At 41.1% G+C, this 23,694-nt stretch overlaps 2 protein-coding genes across 3 annotated transcripts; one reads left to right on the forward strand and one right to left on the reverse strand.

The window, feature by feature from the left end:
- Positions 1-9,553: 9,553 nt before the first annotated feature.
- On the forward strand, positions 9,554-11,621 carry EFCAB10 (EF-hand calcium binding domain 10). Of its 2 annotated transcripts, none has more exons than XM_071803437.1 (4): positions 9,554-9,645; positions 10,042-10,206; positions 10,476-10,560; positions 11,089-11,621. In XM_071803437.1, exons 1-4 carry the CDS (start codon positions 9,558-9,560, stop codon positions 11,123-11,125), a joined length of 375 nt encoding a protein of 124 aa, XP_071659538.1. In that variant the 5' UTR covers positions 9,554-9,557; the 3' UTR covers positions 11,126-11,621. The 2 variants fall into 2 exon arrangements, with proteins under 2 accessions (XP_071659538.1, XP_065718606.2); XM_065862534.2 differs by lacking the exon at positions 9,554-9,645 and adding an exon at positions 9,689-9,901.
- Positions 11,622-12,152: 531 nt separating this feature from the next.
- On the reverse strand, positions 12,153-23,415 carry RINT1 (RAD50 interactor 1). Its single transcript, XM_065862533.2, has 14 exons — positions 23,090-23,415; positions 21,890-22,085; positions 21,488-21,729; positions 21,154-21,327; positions 20,927-21,076; positions 19,718-19,874; positions 17,796-17,906; positions 17,384-17,609; positions 16,677-16,814; positions 15,757-15,956; positions 14,610-14,824; positions 13,775-13,955; positions 13,572-13,690; positions 12,153-12,387 (listed from the first exon to the last, which is right to left on the reverse strand). Exons 2-14 carry the CDS (start codon positions 22,064-22,066, stop codon positions 12,174-12,176), a joined length of 2,304 nt encoding a protein of 767 aa, XP_065718605.2. The 5' UTR covers positions 22,067-22,085; positions 23,090-23,415; the 3' UTR covers positions 12,153-12,173.
- Between the last annotated feature and the right edge of the window lie 279 nt (positions 23,416-23,694).

Consider the following 23,694-nt stretch of genomic DNA (forward strand, 5'->3'; position numbering starts at 1 on the left):
CCCACCCTTTTTTTGGTTACGCAACAAGTATTTTGCTTGTAGCAGTACTCTCCTTCTTGTATTATCTAACGTGCTCTAAATAGTTTCAGAGGGAAGCAGATCACACTAACTTTTGTATTCATTGTACTCTTAGTTTTTATGCTTCTGTTTTTACCACAGAAATATTTATTTTAGGAGAAAGTCGTTGCTGTCTGCAACCAGTATCTGTTTTACTCTTCCAAATCTGTCAGGATTCACAATTGGAAGAAATGCCGAATACTGATTCCAAAAATATTTGGAGGAGATTCATACAACAGATTCAGACTTCAGAACACAAGAATGCTTATTTCATGCAATTTTTATCCTGTTTTGTTCCTTGAGTACCTCTTGAAAGCTACTACTCAAAACAACTACAAAGCTCTTTTAAAACGTACTTTCTTAAGTGTGAGAACAATCAAGTTGATAATTCAGCAGCAGGTCCCTGGAGAATCCATCATGGATGGTATGCGTGCTCTTGTTACCATTTTGTAATGCATCACAAGTGACATGGGTGGGATTCTTCTGTGTGTGATTTTTTTTTTTGGAGTTTCTGGCTGAGCTGCAGAAATATTTAGATCTACTCTGTGATCTGCTCTCCCTACAGAAGGGAGAAGGGAAGCTCCCCCAGTTATGGGGAAGCTAGCCAGAAATATCCATCAGGATCCAGGACAACACGATTTGAGGGTAAGGACACCAGCTGGGATTCAAGATAGTGCACAGCATTCAACTGCCACTTTGCAGCTTTCCCAAACCTGAAAGATTTAGCTCTGAAACTGAATTTGGGTTTGATTAACTTGCAGCAGTTACTAACGTGGTTGATGTGACACCACACGAAACTAGTTTTTCAGAAAAGCATGAACAAAGTGTATTTACAGAATGCTGTGACCATAAAGGCCTGTTGGTGTAAATACAGTGAATGGCCTGATGAACTCCTGACTGCAGCCCTGTGAATCCCCTCTCTGTGTCGGTTGTTTCCAGCCTGGCCCCTACTGAGGCAGAGGAGGGACTGGTGACAGAGTGAGCATCACCACAGAAGGGAGATCATCATCCCTTCCTCATGGCAAATTTACTCAACGCTGAGTGCAGAACTGCGTCATGGGTGAGTAGACAGGTCACTGGGAAGGGACTTCTCGAGCTCAATCCTTCAGGCATTCCCACCACAGATAGAGAATATATAGGCCTGTTGCTTTAGTTCTGAAGATACTCGCAAGAGCCTATGCAAGAAAGTTTCCCTTCTGGTCATCTCCACTCTTAAATTGCAACAATTTGTCTTCTTTTTTCTTTAGTTTTCTCTTATTTTGACCCATAATCAGCTGGGGATTTGGGGCGGTTGGGTTTGTTTGTTTATTTTAATCTTGCCTTGAGTTACTTCTTCCTTGTCAATTCTCTTTAGAATTTGTGTTTGAAGCCCATAGCCTGAACGGTAATACCAACACACTGGGCTTGCTGCTTCATTATCAAGGAGACCCCAAGAAGGTGCAAAAAGCTGGTTTTCATTTGTGTTACTTTGCAGACTGCATCAAGGGGCTACAGCTTCACACCCTGAGCATGGATGCTTCCCAACAAAGAAAACATTCCAAGGGAAATACTCCATTTGTACTCCTTAACCTAAACTAACAAGCCAAGTGCACGTTTGCTTCTGGAGTGCATAACAGACGGAGTGTTGGACCCTTCATTCCTCACAGACTTCTAATGCCTCTTTTCCTTACCCCTAGCATATTACTGGACCACTCACTCCCATGACCTCCACTATTGATCTTCCAATCCCAAACTTCTTTCACCTGCAGTTAAATGCCAATGACACCTGGAAGATACCAGCTTCTCTCTCGAGCTTCTGTCCAGGGCCTTTGGGCCCAGACTGCCTTCAAAATCCATTATGAGATTACCAAGAAAGGAAAAGAGGAAAATAAATTGGAGCACAAAGTGAGTGGGTGAATGCTGTAATAAGCCTCTGGTTCCAACTCACCACTCGCCCTGACTTAAGGGGACATAATAGCAACCTGCTAACACCCATAGGAAGAGGTCACCAGGAGATCAGAGCCACCCTTCAGTGCTGCACAGTGGGAGAGCAAGAAACAGTGAACATAAGTTGACACAAGGGAGGTTCAGACTGGATAGAAGGAAAAGCCATACTGCCACGGGGACAGTCAAGCATTAGAACAAGTTGCTTAGAGAGGTAGGTACCTTCTCCAGCTTCTGAGATTTTTCAAACCCAAACCAGACAAAGTTCTGAGCAAGCTGCTCTGACCTCAGAGCTGACCCAAGTTTGAGCAGGAAGCTAGACTGCAGACCTTCTGTCCTATGATCCAGATGTGAAGGAAGCAATACTGATGATCTAACTCCTCTCTCAAGGATTCATCATGTAGAGTCATTTTCTTAGAAACAGTCCCTCAGGCTTTGAGTTTTTCCTAATACCAAACCTTCTCCATTGCTTGATCTTTGTTGTTCATTAACCACCTCTTTTTTGTTAGCCGTATTTCCCACTCAGAGCTGGTGATGCCCAATAACTTAGTATTGGCCTTTCTCACTCTGCTGCATCTTTCCTAGATAGGTATTTCACTGGATTTTTTTTTCCAGATGTCCCTGATATATACCACAGAGTTTCCTTTGAGTCACTTTACCTGCTTCGTTTCTAAGACAGCATAGGACAAAGCAAGGAAACTACTGTACACTCTAACAAGTCTTTCTATGTTCATGGAACCAAGCACTTCAGATGTTCTTCCAGAATGTCAGTCTTTTGACTGTGTAACAGGCTACATGGCATTTTCTTCTAAATCTACTGTCCCAGTTACCAGTATATTCTCTGTTACAACACAGGCACTGTTGCAGTTCATATGAAGAGTATGTCTATCCTTGACACCTGTGGGAAACCATCTACATTGACATCAACCTCCACCAAATGCTGATGAATCCAGAAAAAATTTGGACTGTGGGGAGTAAGAGAAACTAAGGCAATGGAGATGGATCTCTGATCTCACCACTCGATGTAGTGTGAACTCACTCTACAGATAGTGCTAGTATAAAATCATCTGTGATCTTAAGAGCTATGGGCTCAGAGCCACAATTAACAATCATATATCTCAAAGAATGAAGGCTCCTGCTAAATATCTTATTTTCCCCCTTTGCCTTCAACAAAAGTCCCACTATAGTTGTAGGAAATAAATGTATTGGGTTTTCAGTCAACTGGGAAGTGGCCAGTTCTGTAAGAGAGCTAAGTTTCCTGATATTCAACTAGCCTCTTTTTTGTGACCTATTTTTACTTCTTGACTCAGAAGCAGTAACTTGGAAGTATTTTTCTGATTCCTGATATTTAATTTTTCTCAGTATATGATTTTTGATGGCAGGTTTAGTCTTTATTTTGCAGTTAACTGAAAAAACAAAACCAACAAACAAATGAACAAAAAACATTCGCAGCTTAGCCTTAAAACTGAAGGCTCTTGTTCTTGTAGTGGGGACTGGGATGGCGACATGGTGAAGGTACAGTGATCCAGGCTACTTCTATACTACATCAACGACAATTCTTGACAGGAGTGCTCACCAAGCTGGGTCTGGCTATGCCAGACATGCTGCTCACACATAAGGAAGGGCTGGCTGGGAGCACTGACATTGGTGGCAGCTTTGGCAGCAAGGACTACAAGATGATAGCAAAGCTTAAGATTCTGAGCAAATTGAGGAAGATAAATAGTAAAACTTCAACCCTGGAATTTCGGAGAGCAGACGTTGGCTCATTGCAGACATTTTGTTGGCAGAATCCCACAGAAGACTGCCCTGCAGGGCCCAGGGGAGCTAGCTGAAGAGCAAGAATGGTCCTTTCTGGCATGCAGGAAGTTGAGCAGACATGGGAGAAGGCCAGGGTGGCTGAATGGGAAACTCCTGACTGAAATCAAATCCACAAGGCGAGCATACAGGCTGTGGAAGCAGCGGTGGGCTATCCTCAGGGAATACGGAAATACTGCCTAGGCACACTGAAGCAGAACTAGGAAAGCCAAAGCTCAACTGGAGTTGGAATTCATGAAGTATGTGAGCAGCCCTTTCAGTACAGTAATGTGGAAAGAAGGCTAAGGAAAATGCGCACCCCCACTAGTGACAAAGGACACGGAAACGCCTGAGATACGCTCGGTGCTGCCTTTGCTTCAGGTTTTAACTAGAGAAGTCTGTGCTCAGATCATTGGGCAGAGTCTGGGGAGTGAGGTATGACCCGTGTAAGAGGAAGCCTGAGTTAAGGACTACTTAGCCTGGATCTATACCAGTCTCTGAAGAAAGCCAGGCAGGATTCAGGGATGGAGGCCGATACCATTCCAGGGCTGCTGTCATCCTTGAAAAAATCATGGTGAACAGGGTACAGAGTTTCTAAGGACTGGAAAAAAGCAAATGCAATGCCCATTTTCCCAGGGAACTACAGACTGCTCAGACCAACCTCAATCCCAGGCAGATTATGGAACAAATGCTCCTGGAGGCCATGTCCAAACAGCGTGGATTTACCAAGGGGAAACCATGCCTGACCAAACTGCTTGCCTTTTGTGATGAAATGACTGCCTTCATGTGCTGACCAGAGAGCAGCAAATGCTGTTCACTTCGACCTTAGCAAGGCTTTTGACAACATCTGCTTTCATATTCTTACAATAATTCAGAGAGATATGGATTCAAAGCATGGACTGTGAGATGGGAGGAAAATTGTCTTGACAGCAGGGCTTGAGAAGGCTGAGGTCAGCAGCTTGACACCTGGTTGGTTGGTTGGTTGGTTGGTTGGTGGTTACTAGTAACATGCCTCAGGGGTTAACACTGGACCAAATACTGCTGAAGGGTTTCATTACCATCCTGGATTTTGGGACAGGTTGCAAATTCATAGATAAAAACAAATTGGAGGTAGGAATGTGATTAACACAGTAGTGGCAGGGCTGTCCTTCAGAGGAACCTCAGTAGACTAGAAAATTGTGCTGGCAGGAACCTCATTATGTTCAACAAAGACAAATGAAAAGTCCTATACCTGGGAGGGAGGTGCAACCCCGTGTCGTTGCACAAGCTGGATGCTGATTGCCAAGAAAGGAGCTTTGCAGCAAAAGGGCCTGGTTGACAAGCTGAACGTGAGTCAGCAAGGGGCCCCTGGGGTGCTGAAAGCTAACCACAGCCTGAGCCGCAGCAGGAGGAATGTAGGCGGCAGTCAGAGGGAACTGACTGTCCCTCTCTGGTTTGGCACTTGTGAGACTGCATTTGCAGAACCGTGTCCAGTTTGGGCCTCCACCATACAAGACACAGCATGGGATACTGAAGTGACTCCAGTGGAGTGCTACCAAGATGAAGTCTTAGTAGCTGAAGCTTATGATATATAAAGATGTGATTTTTAAAAAGTTTTGTTCAGTTTTAAGACAAGTTTAAGGGCGGGGAGAGGGGTCTGAGTGCTGCCTTTAGCTACAAGGTAGGTGATTGTAGAAAGGATGGAACCAGAGTCTTCCTGGTGGTGCACAACAAAACAGCAAGAAGCAATAGACATAAGGTAAAGCAAGGGGACTTCTGATCAGACACAAGTAAAAAATTCTTTGCAAGTGTAGTCGAGCACTGGAACAGGGACCAAGTGATGTCGTAGAATTTCCATCTTGGAGATAGATAGTAAAAACTTGACTGGACAAAGCTGTGAACAACCTGCTCTCAACAGAACAAACCAAAACAAGATGAAACAAAACAAAACTAAGAAAAAAAAAAAATGAAAGGTTCTGTCTGTTGAGATAATTAGTATCCAAAAGCTTAATATTTCTGCTGTTAATCACTTTCCCTTATAAATATATAGTGTAAAATTCCCTGACAAGGAACTTGCCTATATATTGGAAATCGTTGAGGATGTACACAACAGAAGGGAGCAGTGGAGCTCTTCCAAAGCAGCTACCGAAATGGCAGGACCCAATCACTACAGCTCCACCCCATGCTCCCTAGCACTGAGTGCTTTCTAATGTCCACGTTGAGGTAAATCATTAAAGGAGCTGCTACTCAGCATGCCCACAGCAAGCATATGTCAGATGTAGGCATCTTTCCCAGCCCTTACTGCTCCTGTCTTTTCCTACAGTCCTAGACTTCAGTCTTCTAACACTTCCATTTAGAAAAATGTGTCCATCTGCCTGTTCTGCTCAGCAAGACAAATGCTTGTTCTGCACCCAGCTCCATGGCTGACCTGCAGTCCCTGTTCTTATTCATTACAGCACTTAAGACTCCTGATAGTCTCTTTAGTTCTATGTAATTTGATAAAAGGCTTAAGCTGTTAACAATATTCTGCAGAAGTCTCAGCTTCTGTCACAACAGGTATTAAGTCTTTCAAACAAACTCAATTTTAAGTAACCAGGACACTTTAAACACATTAAAATAGATTTGATCCTTGAGTTCTTGATTAAAACTCAGCAGCATCTCTAAAATGGAAAGAGAAATTTTTCAGATGTTTGTCAAATCCTGTTTTCAATTAGTCACCAGAAGTGAGTTTCTGACAAATTGTCCTAAACTATCAGATTTTTAGGATATGTAGCTGATACTATCATTGTATGAACTGAGGATAATAAATTCCTGGCATGAACATTTTTTTTCAAGGAAATAAATAGTGATTTCTTAATAGTAAAAGCAAATTTTTAAAAAACCCCTAGTTGTAAATAAAATCAGAGTTTACTCTGCTTAGTGACTTTTGAACTATTCCTCAGAGAACTACACTTCAGTTTGTAATTCCTGTGTTTATTCTAAAAATTTCAGCCTTCAACATACTTATTTCATACTGATTATCTTTGCTGACCACTAAAGGAAAAGCTTCCTTTGTCAAATGCTGTTTTCCCGGTCCCAAACACTAACTTACCTACCTTTCTCTCCAGTCTTTCATTTGCTCCTTCCTTTCCAGTTAGTTTTCCTGTCCTTAGGTTCTCATTTGCACAAAAATATTTTCCATGTCTTTATTTCTCCTCTGCCGACCAGCTCAGTCTCTTGTTTGTGGTTCTTTGCACTTCATTCTGCACTTTCTCCCATCACTCTTCCTTAGGAAAAAAACTTTGCTAGTGCTTTGCAAACTCTATTGAAAGGCACAGAAAAGTCAAATGTAGGAATGGGTTCAGCAGCTATGAAATGTATTCCTTAGGAAAAGGAGGTTTCTACCCCTGCCAGGTAGCTATGAAGGGAGGTAACTGTTATAAACCTGCAGTTCTTCTAGCTCTAATTAAGACTTGGAGCAGGTAGCATAATCAGTTTAAAATATTAAGGAATACAGATAGAGCATGGTTGTATTATCTCTGCAGTTTTGGATGCTGCCTTTCTCCCATTCTTCCTCGAATTAAGTTTTTCTATTTCTTAATGTCTTGTGATATGTTAGTTTTGGTGAAGGGCTAAAATATATAGTCCTAAACTTTTTGCAGGAATATAATTCTTTTCTTTACTATATGGTCATTTACCATTGTCTATTTTTTTATGGCAAACAGTTATGCCTTTGTAGATTTGCTTGATTTTTTTTTTAAGTGGGACACATTATTTGATTATCTCTGTCCTGCTCACACTGGGTACTACAATAAAAAAAGGTTCTTTGATTGCTCCTCTCTGTTTGCACAAGCTATGCTGCAAGCCTCAATAATGATTTAAAAATGTAACCCTTCTTACTCATAGTTGCTCATCATTGATTTTGCACGTCGTACCAGCATTGAGCACACATGACAACGTTCCACTAGGTGGCATCTGGACCCGCTCTTAGGGAAGTCTGCTGCCTCCGTGGGGACCAGTTTAAAGATGTGAGGAGAACGCTTCCTGCCCTGGTACAGCCTCAGATTGTGATCCGTTAGTCATTTTTCAGGTAGGTAGTGATAAAGTTGCAACAAGAAGTCCAAGGGCTGGCCAAGGGATCAGGAGCACAAGTAGTGTTCTTCTCTGTCCTTTCAGTCCCAGGCAACCATGATGGAACAAACAGGAAGGGCCAGCAGATCAACACTTGGCTCTGAGCCTGGTGTCACCATCAGAATTTTGTGTTTTGGTTTGTTGTTTTTTTTTTTTATCATGGGTTGGTTTACATGACACTGGGCCTGCTGGCGACAGATGGTGTACACCTGTCTCAAAGTGGGAAAAGGATCTTAGCACAGGAGTTAGCAGGACGCACTTGAAAGAGCTTTAAACTAGATGTGAAAGGGGAAAGGCGTAAAACCAGACTCAGTAGAGATAAGTCTGGGGGTGGCACAACAATGTTTGAGGGACAGTGTGTTCGTGAGGTCCTTAGGTCTGTTGTCTCGGTGGAGGTAGGGGATGAAGATCCATGCAGCAGCAAAGACACAAAAGTTATTGATGTGTTAGAAACAACGGAAGTGCCTGAGAATGGCCACATAGGAATCGGGACTTCTGCCCCAAAAAGTTGGTGGGATCAATAGCCCAGATAAAGTGCATCTACACCAATGCACATAGCATGGGCAACAAGCAGGAGGAGCTGGAAGTCATTACAGAACAGGAAAACTGATACAGCTGCCATCATAGGAATACCTCTCAGTGAATTACTGCAACTGTGGTATGAACTAGTAACTCAGCTGGAAGCAATGATTTTCTGTTCCAGTGCTAATGTGATGACATCCAGGTAAATTAACTTTTGCTTCCCATTTTCTACCCGTTAGAGCAGTGGCTGCACGCTCACTCAAGTCTCAGTGATCTGCTTTACTCCACCTCATGCCCTGAGTTGACGGAAGGCGCACTCTGCCTGCTTCGCTGAGCAGCCACTCTCCCTCCTGCCGAGCCCTCATGGCCATTTCACAGAATCACAGACCGTTAGGGATTGGAAGGGACCTCAAAAGATCATCCAGTCCAATCCCCCTGCCGGAGCAGGAACACCCAGATGAGGTTACACAGGAAGGTGTCCAGGCAGGTTTTGAATGTCTCCAGAGGAGATTCCACAACCTCCCTGGGCAGCCTGTTCCAGGCTCTGTTACCCTCACCGAGAAGATGTTTCTTCTCATAGTTAAGTGGAACCTCCTGTGTTCCAGTTTGTACCCACTGCCCCTTGTCCTATCATTGGTTGTCACCAAGAAGAGCCTGGCTTCATCCTCGTGACACTCACCGTTTACATATTTATAAACATGCATGAGGTCACCCCTCAGTCTCCTCCAGGCTAAAGAGACCCAGCTCCCTCAGCCTTTCCTCATACGGGAGATGCTCCACTCCCTTCATCATCTTTGTTGCCCTGCGCTGGCCTCTCTCCAGCAGTTCCCTGTCCTTCTGGAACTGAGGGGCCCAGAACTGGACACAATATTCCAGGTGTGGTCTCACCAGGGCAGAGTAGAGGGGAAGGAGAACCTCTCCGGACCTCCTAACCACCCCCCTTCTAATACACCCCAGGATGCCATTGTGCCACAAGGGCACAGTGCTGGCTCATGGTCATCCTGCTGTCCACCAGGACCCCCATGTCCCTTTCCCCTACACTGTTCCCTAACAGGTCGTTCCTCAACTTATACAGATTGTTCCTGCCCAGATGTAACACTCTACACTTGTCCTTGTTATATTTCATTACATTTTTCCCCGCCCAACTCTCCCGCCTGTCCAGGTCCCGCCGGATGGCAGCACAGCCTTCTGGCGTGTCAGCCACGCCTCCCAAGTTTACTCCTTGCGTTGCCTTCCCTGAGGGCTTTTCTCCTCCTCCGGGTCCGAACGGCTTCTCCTCCGCCCCGTGCCGCCCGCTCTCACCTCGCGCGGCCTCTCGGCAGGGCGGGGGCTGCTAACGGCCGGGGCGGGGCGGTTGGGACGGTTAACGGCCGGCGCGCGGGGGCGGGGCGGCGCGCGGTGTCCCAGCAACGAGGGATGGCGGCGGGCGAGCGGGAGGGACGCAACTACCTGCAGCGGCACCGCATCCCCGAACTGCTCCAGCGCCTCGGCGAGCTGCTGCTCTACCACCGCCCCGGTGCGGCACCGCGCCCCGGGGCAGGGCAGGCCCGGGTCCGCCGCGAACAGCCGGTGGGGATGGGGCGGGCGGAGGGGCTGCGCGGCACGCGGTGCCCGGCTGAGGCGCCTGTGTCTGCGGGCGGTTTTACTTCGTTGCAGAAAGGCCACGCGAGTTCCTGATCCAGGTGCTGGAAAGGGTGAAGGCCGGAAAACGAGACGTGGGAGAATACCCGTACCTCATGGACGAGGGCAACCTGGCCGCCATGTTCAGCTTGCTGGATGTCGTCGGCCAAGGGCACATAACGGCAGCGCAGTACAGAGAAGGTGCGTCTCACCTGAGCAGCAGGGCAGACTGAAGTGCCTGTGTTCACACAGAATTATTAAAATCATTGAAAAGCTATGCCTACATGTGCTTTAAAAGTATCTCCACTTCTGCCAATACACAACCTAGAACTTAGAAAGTTAAAAAAGCTACATGTGTTTAAGTTACATATGTTGAAGTTATATATGTTTAGCTTTTATCATATCTAGGCCACTTTAACATGTTAAAATAGTCTTTCAAGGACTTGCATAGGAAATTCTCTTTCCTTTAGCTCTTAAAACTTTGGGATTAAGTACTGAAGATCTGCAGTTTGGAGATGATGTGAATATTACACTGGATGTATTCAAGGAAGAAGTGTAAGTTTAAATGAAAGGGGGCTTTTGGAGGGTGGGGAAAGGTATGAACAGGAGATATTTTACTGAGATTTATTTTTTATTTACAAAACTATAGAATTAACGGACTTGCTGGTGTAAGCTTAACTCCTTTACTTTGCACTGCAAGCTTTAAAAAGGTCAGTTACTGCCTGACCTTGCTTGGCTTGCTGCAACCTGAACCAAACCCAGCATTTTCCTCCACCATGTGGGTTGTGGGATCCCCTCAGGGCAGCCATCTGGGATTGCTGTCCCTCGGGTCAGCCAGGCCAGCATCCGGCAGCCCAGGGGGTTTGAACACCACCTAGGAATGTGAAATGGTGAAGCAGTACTGTCATCTTTGCCAGAGGTTGCAACACAGCTGTAGATGAAACAAGCTCAGTTACAATAATCTCTCACAGTCAAGGTACAGTTCTAGGGGCAATTTTTTGGTAACTGTTGTAATCACTGAAAGGTAATGGAACTAATTATCCTCATTGTTACCTAACTAGAATTCTTTATTTTCTGTCTTAGGAAGAAAAAGATGCTGGCGAGCTGGGCTGTATATTAGTTTGAGCAGTGGTCTGCTATATATATTAAAAATAGGTTTCTTCTCAATTCTTCTTCTGCTTTATTAGCTGTGGATAGCTGATTTTAAGCAGTACTGTCTTTTCTTTGTTTTCCATCCCCCCCATTTGAAAAGGAAAAATGACAAGAACTTGTTCATGTTTACCAGGCACTGGACAGGTATCTTTTGAGAATTGCTTTTCTTAATGCAATTAAATGGTTAAAAAAAAAAATAAGTAGAGATCTCTTTTTCACAACTAAGAGAGTAGTCTAGAGTTTCTTCAGCTTGTAGCTTATAGCAAGAGGGTATTGCTTAGTGGCTCATTACCATTGAATAAAAATATCTTTAAGAGCTGAGCTGGTTTTGGGGGATTTTAGCCTTGTGTTTTGTGAGTTTTGTTTGTTTGTTTTTAAAGGAAAGACCAACTTCAGCAAGTTATCACAAATGTCCACAATTAATGGTAGCACTTCTAAATAAAATGCTATTTTCAAACTTACAACACAGCATAAATGCAATCTTTAAGCAGAAACTAAAAAAAAAAAAAAAAGGGAGAGATTCTGCTACAGCAAAGAAAAAAAAAATGGGACTAGTACAAATAAAAGTGACGTTCCTTCCTTCCTTCTTTGTTCTTCATATACACATTTTAGTATAGAACATCCATTACCAGGGGTTTAGAGATGTAAAACATCTGTTTAGTTCACAGGAGAGATTTGTCCATATTTTACACAGGTATATTTACACTGTGAATTCTCGGTGTTCCTTAGAATGACGTTGACAAGGCAGATGTATTCATTACAGATGAAGACAGTTCTAGTTTCTAAATGTAATGGCAAGTGGGCTATTGAACACAATATCTGTGCAGTTCAAAGCTAAGTAAGTAGCATATTGACATTTTTATTCAAACTGTTTATAAGGCATAAGATTAGATGAAACCAGGCATTCAGCATACAATATTGAAAAAAATAACTCAAGTATATAACAATATATTAGCTTTGCATTTGTTCGAAATAAGTAATCTAGACAAAGTTACTAACCATTTCTGAAAAAGTCTTTATTTTCCTGTATTTGGCCAACTAGCTCTCAAATTGAGAAGAATCTCAACATCCTTTTGAGATAATTTATAAACTCCAAGTTCATTCAGTGCTGCTGTGGCAGGTGGCTGGTTTGGGTTTAATGTTTCATTTTCTGAAGCTGACTGTAGTACATCCTTCAGAAGCAAGGCTGAGCCAATGTTCAGGTTCAGGATAATACAGGCTTCTTTTATGCTAGAGAGAAAAGTTATATGGATTAACATGAGAAGCACCCATGTGATATGCTTAATTTTGTGCACACAGTAATTAAAAATAAAAAAACCTTCACAGACTTCTGAAAAGGATCAGAAGTATTGAGCTGGAACAACTGCTCAGATCGAGGCAAACAGCATACTTGTTCTTACTGTCTAAGTCTTTTCTGTTACATATATGTATTTCATAAGCATCATTATTTTGCCTCCCAGTGCTCGGCCTGCCTTTTACTTCTAAAGTTTTTCTGCCAGTACTAAAATACAGAACAGAATTTACCACTTAATTTGTCTAGCTTTCTCTAACTACATTTTCCCACTAAGATTATTAGAAACTTCTTATTTAAGATACTTTAAGAGCACAGTTTAACAGAAAGTTGCTAGAATCTAAACATTTTCTCTAATTACTATCATTAGAGATCAAGCAGATACCCTGTCTTTGTCACATTGTTTATAGCCTAAATACCATACCTAGCCATGTATCCATTAAAGTTCTTTGTGCGTCTTTGTCCTCTTCTGCTTGGGATAATATGTATCAATTACCTTTATGAAGATGATGTGCTCAAAAATTTTAAACCTGAGGATGCTACGTGAATATTCAGTTTAAAAATGCCAATAATCATCTTTTCTTCAAGTGTTCAAGACTGAATATTGATTTTAAAATATTGAGTAAGATTTCTGCCCAAACTAGTCTAGGAGTTCAGCGCTGAACTCTTGAGAAGACTCTGGGCTATTTAAAAAAGACTAACCACAAAGTAGCTTCCTCTCATCAATGAATGCCACTAAACTACTATGCAAGGCAATTCTGAGTTGGAACATAGTTTAAAGTAGTATTTCTTCTAGCAACAAAAAGTTTGTGTTCTAACTATGTCTTTGAGTAGTTTCTTTGGCCTCAGTTTTGGAAGTCTCTGGTACTTATATTCCTTTCATAAATTAATCTGGGCATCCTGACTGCACAAAATGCTCTGGAACACATGCCACAGTCCATTGCTGTCTGAGTATACGCTGCAGAATCAAAACTTCACTAGTTGTAAACACTGGAATCATAAATGATCCACATATTTTAAGTGTGGATCAAAACTGAAAAAAACATGGTGATACATAAACCACATATATTCATCTGGACATTCACTTCTGAAATAACGACAAATCAGTAATTTGCCTACTTACTGCTTGAAGTAGTTTTCTGGCCTCTTGCAGTAGTGTGAAAATAAAGGGAACAGATTTCTACTCATGTCAAACTGGAGTTGTGCTGCTCCTCCTTCATTGAAATGATTTGCCATAATTACCTAGAAACACAAAGAGGTGCATCTACTGTTTAAGCCACTCACACCTATACTGTGTTGCACAGGCCACATTTTGCTGATACCTACTTCCTGATATATGTATAAATCCACTTTCTCTGCGAGTATTTGCCAGAAAATTTTGAACAGTGAGAGACAGAGCTGCTGTTCTAGTTGTAGCAAGCGGTCTCGTAGTGTCAACAACATTGGGCAAGCTGTGCTTGACAGAGACATTACTGCTTGCTCTGCTTGAGATGGTAAAGATAACCACCTGAAAAAAATTATTGCACTGAAGTCATTATTATGAAATTATTCATATTATAACAACTGAAGTTAAAATTATCCTTTAAAAAAAATATCTTAACCATTTACAATGGTTTGGAGAGAGTTCTCCTTTCCCATTTAAAATCTAAAGGTAATCACAGTCTACTGCTATGTTTAAATTCCATTTAATATTAAACTCATTCATTAATAATAAATCTTTGAACATGCTATTCAAAGAAACCCCATCTAATCTAGAAAATCATTAAATTGCATTCTTTTTATCAAGTACTTCAGCAATTTTACTCAGGAGCAAACATTCAAGAAGCCCTACGAGTCTGTGAAGACAGAATGGACATTACAGGCCATATCGTATTAACTCTTTCATACTACTATAAAGAAAATAATTCGTGTCCAAACTAGAGTGATCCAGAATTCTTCCTAGGGTTTTTACACCCACTAATTGTGGAACTACTTTAGAAAGTATAGCATTAAAATAGTCTTGAAGTAAGTGTTAAGAGCATTTTCCAAAACTTACTACCCTGCCCCATTCCTATTTGGGAAAATAATTTTGCCTCTTAGCTATTCCTGCCTTTATTTACCTCAATATTTTTAACAGGAAATAATATTGTAACATGGGAAGAGAGTAAAGAGACAGAATCACCTCTCTTTTTTGTACAGCTTTGCAGCATCTTTGACCTCTCTGAAGACATAATCTACCTGACGAGTCAGCATATCGTGTTTCAGGCGTTCCAGGAGGTTAATCATGTCATCAAAGACAGAGCTCTCCATTGAAGCCAGCTGCCCCAGCTGTAGCTGACTGACAGCATCACTTTCTGCATGAACCTCCAGTTCTGCCTGCTGTAGCTGCAGGAAGAACTAGGGAAACAAAACCAGATATGAATAACACAAGAAATAATCTTACCAGTTGAACTCTTCATTGTTACTTTAGAGGTACGGTTCTAGAAAAAACTCTCCTGACACATTTATAAACTTAAAATCTTAAGATTTTACTAACACTTCCTTATCTTTCCCTGTGGTCCTGACTTAGTGAAAAACAAAACACAGTGTTTTAAGCCTAGTGATGGAACTCAAACGGGTTTCAGATAAACAGCAGATAGGTAATGGGAATAGATCTAGAGAAATACTAGAAAGATATTTTAAGATTGACAGTAGAATGCTTAAAAAAACTCCGATTTTGACCTTTTTAATGTTTGCAAAATAAAACTAGAATCTTTACTTGTAATTTATTTTAGAAATAATTGTTCATTAAATCACAAATTTACTGGGCTGACAACAGCAAGAAAAAGGGATCAAGTTTAATGTGACATAGTGGTAACAACTTGTTGGTTTTGCTTTTAAGCAGAGCAAGATGTTCAGGTGGATGCAGCTGTATACCATGAAGGCTGCTGTCCTATCAAGTCAAGACTACCTTCTGCTAGAGCCACAGTTTCTTGTAAAGACAAAAATCATTTGGAGACTGCCCATCTTGCACACAAATCAGTGCTGTTAATACTGGCTCAGAGATCTCCAAAATCAACTCACTGATTTTTTACAATACAAAGCATGTAAAGGAGACTGCTTTTTTGTCTGTTCACATTATCCCATCCCCCAGGCTCTTTTTGCATTTCCCTGGAAAGTTTATAATCAATACAACTTAGATCTCAATCAAGAATCTCTCCTTTTACATCTTTTATTAAATATTAATTTACTTGTCATTCTATTTTTTCAGTAATAATTCTGTTGAATACACTTAGATAAACAGTGCTGAAAATAAAGTCAATTTTTTTTAAAGTAAAATTATTACTTACTACATTGTCAGCCCAGTCTGCCAACACTGTTGCTATATAGTTAACAGCATTAAGGATTGCACAGTATCGGAAGCCTAAGGGAGCTCTAGTCTCTTCCTTCATTACTTGAGTTAATCGTATCCTGAAATCATCAACTAACTCCTTCTGTAGGCCCAGGAATTGTAGTTTTCTGGAAGCTGTTGGAAGATTCTTATACCTTTCTGGAAAGACATTAACAAAATGTTTTTAGGTTTTCCAACACTGAAAAAAAGCTTTTCAAAAAGAAACATTACAGTCATCTTACTACACAACCTTATGCCTCCGAGAACATCAAATATAGTATTTAAAGCAGCTGACATTTTAACAATTTTAGGGAAACTAGTCAATGCAATAGCTAAACATGTAAAGAAACTATATTCTTCCCCCTCCTGATTCCACTAGCACTTTGTATTTTAATGTTTGAAGCAAGATGGGATTATAGCACACCACTCAGTGTGGCCCCTAGAGCTTACTCACACGGAGTAAGATAAAACCATTGAATATGCAATTAAGTGTCTCCTGCAAAATTACTTGTTCTTATATTCTGCTCCAAGAAAGCAGAGGTTACCTAATAGCTTCCACATTGTCATGGAGTCAAAAGGAATAATGGGATTTTTTTTTTTTATTACTGCATTGTAACAAATTATATTACCTCAAGTATAAACACATTTTAATATGCTAAATATATTTTTTAATTATTATTTTGTAAACATGTCACTAGCTCAAGATTGTTCATACTTGAGTTGGTGTCCAAAATACAAAACTAACAGGAAACATCCAAACTTTGCAATGTTACTTGGCAACTACAGCTGACAACGGATACTTAGTAAAGAAACCTTGTTAGCCAAAGTTTTTCTACCATTCCTTACAAACAAGAGCAATGCCTACAGATTAATAATTACCTGTTATAACTAACAACAGAGTCATAAAGGTTTCAGCACAGTCTGGGACTTTCATGTCATCTACATCAGTGATATCTTTGTATTGCGATATCCACGCAGCCTCAGATGAAAGCATGGAGTCCATTTTCTGAAGAGCAACTGAGATGCACAAAAGTTGTTAATTGTAGAAGTATTTTTTAATTAAAAATGCCTTCTAAAATATATAAACATAAAAGCCTGATCTCTACTAATTTTACATTTTCAGGTTATAAAAACTACTGATGACTGGCTTCATACAAAACCAGCTTCAATGTATCTGCATTTGCAAGGCTGCTCAGAACTATGTCAGAGTTGATTGGGGGTTTGGTTTTAACAGTTGGCTTGCTCCTTTCCAATATATTTCTTCTTACTTTCTCAAAAGTTAATAGCTCTCCCCTATTTCAATTTAAATTCCATCCTTGTCTGCACACACATGAATGTAACATTTGCATAAAATCAAGCCAACTGGATTCCATATAGCTTAGGGGCAAGAATCCTACAAGCCACAGAAGCACTCTAAGTCTAACCAATTATTAGTCAAATCAGTCACAGAATATGAAAATATTTATGTTGCATGTAGTAGCCCTGTCCAAGTGACTTATCCTATTTGAGAAGGCTACACATAGAAGTATACATATACTTTCTGATCGTGCTGTATAAAGGCCAACAAAATCCATTTGAAGTCTTACATTTTCTTTCCACCGATAGCCACCTTTGGAAGCAGGATTCTTCTGACAGAATATGCATGCAACTGGGAAAGCTGCTGAGATATCCGTGAACACTGTACAACTCTCTCTCAAATAGAAGCACCTCATCCACAAGGTGACAAAAGAGGGTATCATCATACAACAGGCATGGAATATCAGCAGCCAGCTTCTCCAAAATCAGCATTACTAGGCCACGAGAGAATTCAAGCTTTTGAAAGAAAAAAATGAATAAAACGTCACAGATAGAAAGTATTAACATGTGCAAACATGTACATAACAAACTGCTATCAGGCTGAGTTAAAAGTCTCATCACACACTTCGTGAAATCAGTGCACAAATATCTGTTAGAAGTTGACTTACATATTCATATGTATAAAACCGAGAAAGTGCTTACCCCAGCATTCACTGAAGATCCTGCTTTGTCCAGTATTGGCTGGATTTTGTCATCAAGGAACTTTGCATGATTTCCAATCCACATAAGTATTTGTGTTAAATACCACTCGGGCTTATTATAAAAAAAAAAAAGAACATTAGTTCAGGTGCTACTAATATTTTAAGACAAACTTCCAAACATATCAGTCTCTTTTCCTGCCTTTTGACCTCAGATCACACAAGTCTTTCACAGTGTTTTACTTAGCTTTGGTTTTCATAAAAGCAGCATCAGATAAATACTTCTGGATTTGAACAGTCTTAAATGCACCAATTATTCTGTTTCTTCTCAAGCAAAAGCTCCATTTTTAAATCTCCCTCTTCTCTACTGCATTCTCACTCAGGAGGTCCTCTTTTCTGTTTCAGATACTTCCTCCTGTTCTTCTGTATGGTCTTTATTTCTTGGTACAGCAAGAAGGATGCACTCCTGAGAAAAGTCTCCACAGCGGCTCTGTTCTTACTGTCATTGTATCCAACCTCCAGCCCATCTTCCCCCAGAAGAGAGGAATCTTTCACCTCCTTGTTTCACACCATAATGCCTTTAAGCTTCTTCAGTTTCCACACCTAAATATATGGGCTGTAGTTTTTGATAAATGTTTCTTTCAATGTTAGTGTAAGCAGAAGCAGTTCCTGTCCTCTTCACTCCCAGTAACCAAAGAACCTTCTACTGAGCTGCACTCACATTCTCCACATTTTGTGTGTCTGTTTCTGACTTCTGTATTAATTTTCAATTATCTACTGAATTTCATCATGGTTTTTCTTCATTTGTTTGACATTCCTTTGTCAACTAGCCAAGATCACTGTGAACTCTGAGCCTGTTCTCTGAAGTATTTGTAATCCCTTCCAGGTTGATGTCTCTCAAACATTTTACACAGGTATTTTCTTTATTCCATTATCCAAATTATTATTAAACAACAAAACAAAAACCCCAACCCAAATTCAAGCAAAGCCCTGTTGGAATAACTTTCTGATCTGACATTAGATTACCTGTAAACTTTTCTTCACAAGGTTTTTAGAAAAAATAGATGCTCAGATATTGTCGATCACAAATTCCAACTCTTGAACATAATCTAAATATTGGCTTATGAAATACTTTCATTCATGTCTAAAAAACCTCTTCTGCACTAACATTCGTTACATTATTTTAAAAAGCACTGTAGTAGCAACTATCAAGATTGCGAATATATTTACATTTACCCAAGATTGTCAACACCAGAACAGACTTGTGCAACTCAATTGTTACAAAACAGCTCTTCAACTCTGCTGCAGATGCAGTACAGCAGCATTAATGCATTGAAACCTGTTCCAATGATCACTCTCAGACAAAACCCCTCAGTCTTTGAAGATAATTCCTACAAAAGCAAGTCAGTTTCCAACCGGTAAACTGCGAATCTCTTGTATTTTAACCCAGAAAACTAACAGTGCCTTTAGACTAATCACATTTCATATTTTTACAGCAGAATCCAACAGTTTCAGGTACATTAAGATAGCAAAACACTGTGCCAAAAATCAAAGCCACAGTTCTGTACAGCCTTCGAGTTCAAGCAATAAGGAACTGTGCACAACTGTCTGCAAGGACACAGAGGAAATCCAGCAAAGCTCCTGAAGTTATGAGTCAGTTTAAGATTGTAGTCACGCTTCCTAAAGCATCTGGGCAAGAGATAAATGTTGTCTGGCTCAGAGAAAATGCTTGTGCCTCTGAAAGGTCTCCAAGTGCTATCTTGATGTCTGTGCACACTTAAATAGACACAGGAACTGCACAGTTTTGAAGAATCTTAATTCCAGAAAGGAAAGCATTAAAGCTATACAATTTAAATACAGGAATCTATCTGTTGCTTAAAAAACAAAAACAAAAAACAAAGAAAAACAAAGTGCTTTTTCTCATACCTTGTTTAAAACATTGGTTTGTTTATTTCCAGTGAAATGATACTTGAATCTCTTCTGAAGAGGATTCAGCATGATCTGTATTGGAAGGATAATGGATGGCGATGAGGGTAATGAGTACTTTTCTGGCAATTGTTTAGGTTTGGTCAAAAGTTCATCTCTAAGTTTGACAGTCAAGGATGAATTTAAGTGTTGAATTCTCCCAACATCATCATTTCAATAGAATGGGTTTATAAGAATGAACATTTCTTAGTTCTACCTCACTGGCTGAAGGCAGTATTATGCAATCGATACAATTCCTCAAATATGAAGGATACTCTAAATGTTTCAGTTTATAGAATATTTAGTATAACTCAGGCTGCTAAGAATTATTTATTCAATAACAACACAGATCACTTAAGTCAGTTTGATTTAGGAAACTCCTATCCAAAAAAAAATAACACAGAAAACCACCATTACCAGTACCAGACACAGGGGCTGTCCAAGAGACATGCTTATTTATATTTATTAAAGGAGGATAAAAGACTCATGAGAATAATACATGCAAGACATTATTTCCCATTTTCACATAACTGATTCAAGTGACCCAGTCTGACAGGCCAAAATTGTTACCAACTCATGGATGTGTAGAATGGCCTTGTACCTTCCTGCTCACTTTAGCTGTGCTTTATTTGATCCACAAAAAAACAAAGGAACAGGATGAGCAGCAGTGCCTTCTGATTAACCTCAAAGGCAGATTACAACAGCTGCACAATTAAAATCCTTATGCAGTCACCCCATTTTGCAAAGTCTCCTTCTGAGACATGCACCTTTAACTTTCCCTCTTTTCCTCCTGGAATGGGACATATTAAAATGACTAAGGCTGATTTCAAATAAGGCTATGAAAGGAAGAGCATTAACCGTGTAAAATAAAATACACATCACCATTTTTTATTAACATGGGTAATATTATCAAAGTGTCTAAGGCCTCATCCTCATGAAACCTGATGACTTGGTGTTACAGTGATGCTACTGCCAAAAAAGGCAACTTTGGCATCTGGCATTTTTTGAACAACAACACCACCACATTCTAATATTAATACAAAGTACCATAAATTAAAATTATCTTCTGTCTTTAGGGAGAACACAATTTTAAATAATTCTCCTTGAGAACGTGCATCTCTGACATTTATTATTCCTACTAAAGTATACCATAGCTCTTTAAAAGGATACGAGGTTTGCAATTTCAGAAGCTGACAAAACAACATCTCCAAATTATTGTATACATCAGGAGCATTGGCTGGTGCAGAAAGGCCAAACGCCTGAGACTGGGGTGGTCCCACAAACGGCCAGCGGAGCTGGGTTAGTACCTCTTCAAAGTCACTGCAACACAAAACAAGCACTTTAACACGAACTTACAGAACAACGCAAAGATGACAGAGCGACAGTACATCCCTTACCTCGACAATTTGTCCTTAAGAATTTTATGCCAGAATTTAACAGTGGATCTCACAAAAGCAAGAAGATGAGAACAAGATGACTCCTTGAGTTTAATATCCAGTTCTGCCATGCATTCCAGAGTACTGGCTGCCTCTGGAACATTGTTGGTCATCAGATATTGCTGAATGCTATCACTACAAAACACAAGAGTTAAGGCCAAAAATTCATTAAAGATAAAATAATAATTTGTATATTGAAAAACAAAGATAAAACTTTCTCAAATCTAAAATATTTTAATGACAAGACAAACTATGTTACCAGTCACGGAACACAACTGCAGCACACAAACTTTACCTTAATTCTTCTATTCGTGAAATCCATTTAAGATAGCACAGGTGTCGTTCAATCTCTTCTATTTGACTAATCAGTACATCAAGATCCTCCATCCATGGTTGAGCTTTCAGTAAGTGGCTATCAATTGAATCAGACAGAAGAGCTTCTTCCTCCAGAAGCCGATTCAGAGACTTTTTAGAATCTTCTGCATTCTTTAAGGCATTTTGAATTCTCTTAGGGACTTCTGATGAAACTGTAAGCACCTACATTGATAGAGAAGCATTAAGTCTGACAAAAAACCACTGTGCTATGTAGAGGAGTACCATTTCAGATATTAATATATTGCTTTAATTTAGCTAAGTATACTTAATTAGTCATACAACATATTCAAAAAGGAAAAAAGAAAAAAGGAAATATGCTTACCTGTTCTTCTAACTGCTTTTTATTTTCAGATAGCTTATCAATAAGGTCATCAAGCTTCCTCAGAGAATCATAGTCAGTTCCAACCTCTCTTTCCACAAATTCAGAAACATAGTATGGGATATCACAATGATCTAGATCTCTTGTGACTTCTTTCTTTCCAACAGCATCGGTTGCCATGTTTTCTTTCTCTGCAATACTGATTATACATTTTCTAATTAGTCACCACTAAGACAGCACAAACAACTATTGGTCTACTGGAAACACAAAACTCCATGACAAGGGAGGCAGTTCAACTGCAACTCAAACTTAGAGCAGTATATTTACTGGATGTCTTATTTAAGTGAGACAATTTGCTGACATAAGTCTTAACTGAGATATGCTAAAACCGTGATTACACATCCAACTCTCAACACATCATGCACTAATTACTGAGGACAAATAAACCTGTTAATTTCTTCCTTCCCCAAAACTGTGAACTTTATTTTTAAAAGTTCAATATAGAAAACTTAATGAAAAATACTGGAAAAAAACATATTTGTAAAATACAAAGGAAGTTAACAGTGATCTACTTTATCATTTCATATCCTTTCAGGATGCTCCAGAGATATCAATTGATGACTGACGTATTCCTAGTAAAGTATCCACTCACATCTTGCAATTATTAGTAAAGTTAAAGCATCACTGGAATATTTATAAGAAAACCCACATGGTATAACAGAAAATGCACCAGCCTTGAAATTGAGAGGATGATCATGTACAGTGAAACTACAAAAGGCAACAATGATGAATGTTTAGCAACTTCAAGTCTCAACTTTTTAATATCACTTACAAAACAGTATTTAAAAATTTAATTTATATACTTGCCCTTTATCTGCTACAAGCTTTAATTAAGCAAAAAACCCCACTAAACTGACAACAGGAGTGAGAAAATGGTGCAACCGATGAGCCAAAGCTGGAGAAGCAAAAGGGAGCACCAGGAAGAACAAACTGGGAGACCGAGTGTGTTGCTAAGGGAGAAGTGCATGAAGAAAAGAGAGGAGTAAAAAGCACCATGCTGCTTGCAGCAATGAAAACAAGTTACACCGCAGAAGACTGCTAACCAAGCGGTGCCCTTCACTAAAGGATAAGGATACAGGAGAGAGGACCAAGGCTCTGAGGAGCATCCTCCAGTGGCGCCCCAACCCGCAGCTCTGCACCCACCTTCGCCAGAGGGCCAGGACGGCTCAAAGAGCGCTGGAGGTTCAGCGGGCCCCGGGGAGGCTCCGGGCGAGGTCCCCGCAGCCCAGGCCAGGTGGCCGAGCAGCCCCTCTCCCCGCCAGCCGTGAACGCCCTGCTGAGCGATTCTCCCCGCGTCGCGCCGCTGGCTGGATGGCGCCAGCAGGGCCCTGCGAGCGGGCGCAGGCAGTAGAGCTCAGGGTGACACGGGCCCGCCGAGACAGGTCAGGGCTCCCCCAGCCGCTAGAGGGAAAGCGGTGAGGTCAGGCCCCCCCAGTGCCCTCCCCGGGAACGGCGAGCTGGCCCCGCCCCTGCCCCGTCAGCAGTGCACAGGTCACGGGCGCGCAGTGCCGCCCACGGGCGGAGCCGAAAAGGCGCATGCGCAGTGCCCAACGCCCGCCTACTGCCCGCAGCCACCTGGCCGGACCGGCGTGAGGAGCCTGCGGCGCGCATGCGCAAGGACGGCAGCCGGCTGCCGACCGCGGCCCCGGCCCGGCGCCTTTCACACTGTCACTGGCAGCCGGTCAGGGTGGTGGTCCCGCTCTCCGGAAGGTTGGGCTCGTCGAGCAGCTGATTTTGTCCCTGCGTGG

This window comes from Patagioenas fasciata, chromosome 1 (assembly GCF_037038585.1).
Source record: "Patagioenas fasciata isolate bPatFas1 chromosome 1, bPatFas1.hap1, whole genome shotgun sequence".
Taxonomy (NCBI): Eukaryota; Metazoa; Chordata; class Aves; order Columbiformes; family Columbidae; genus Patagioenas; species Patagioenas fasciata.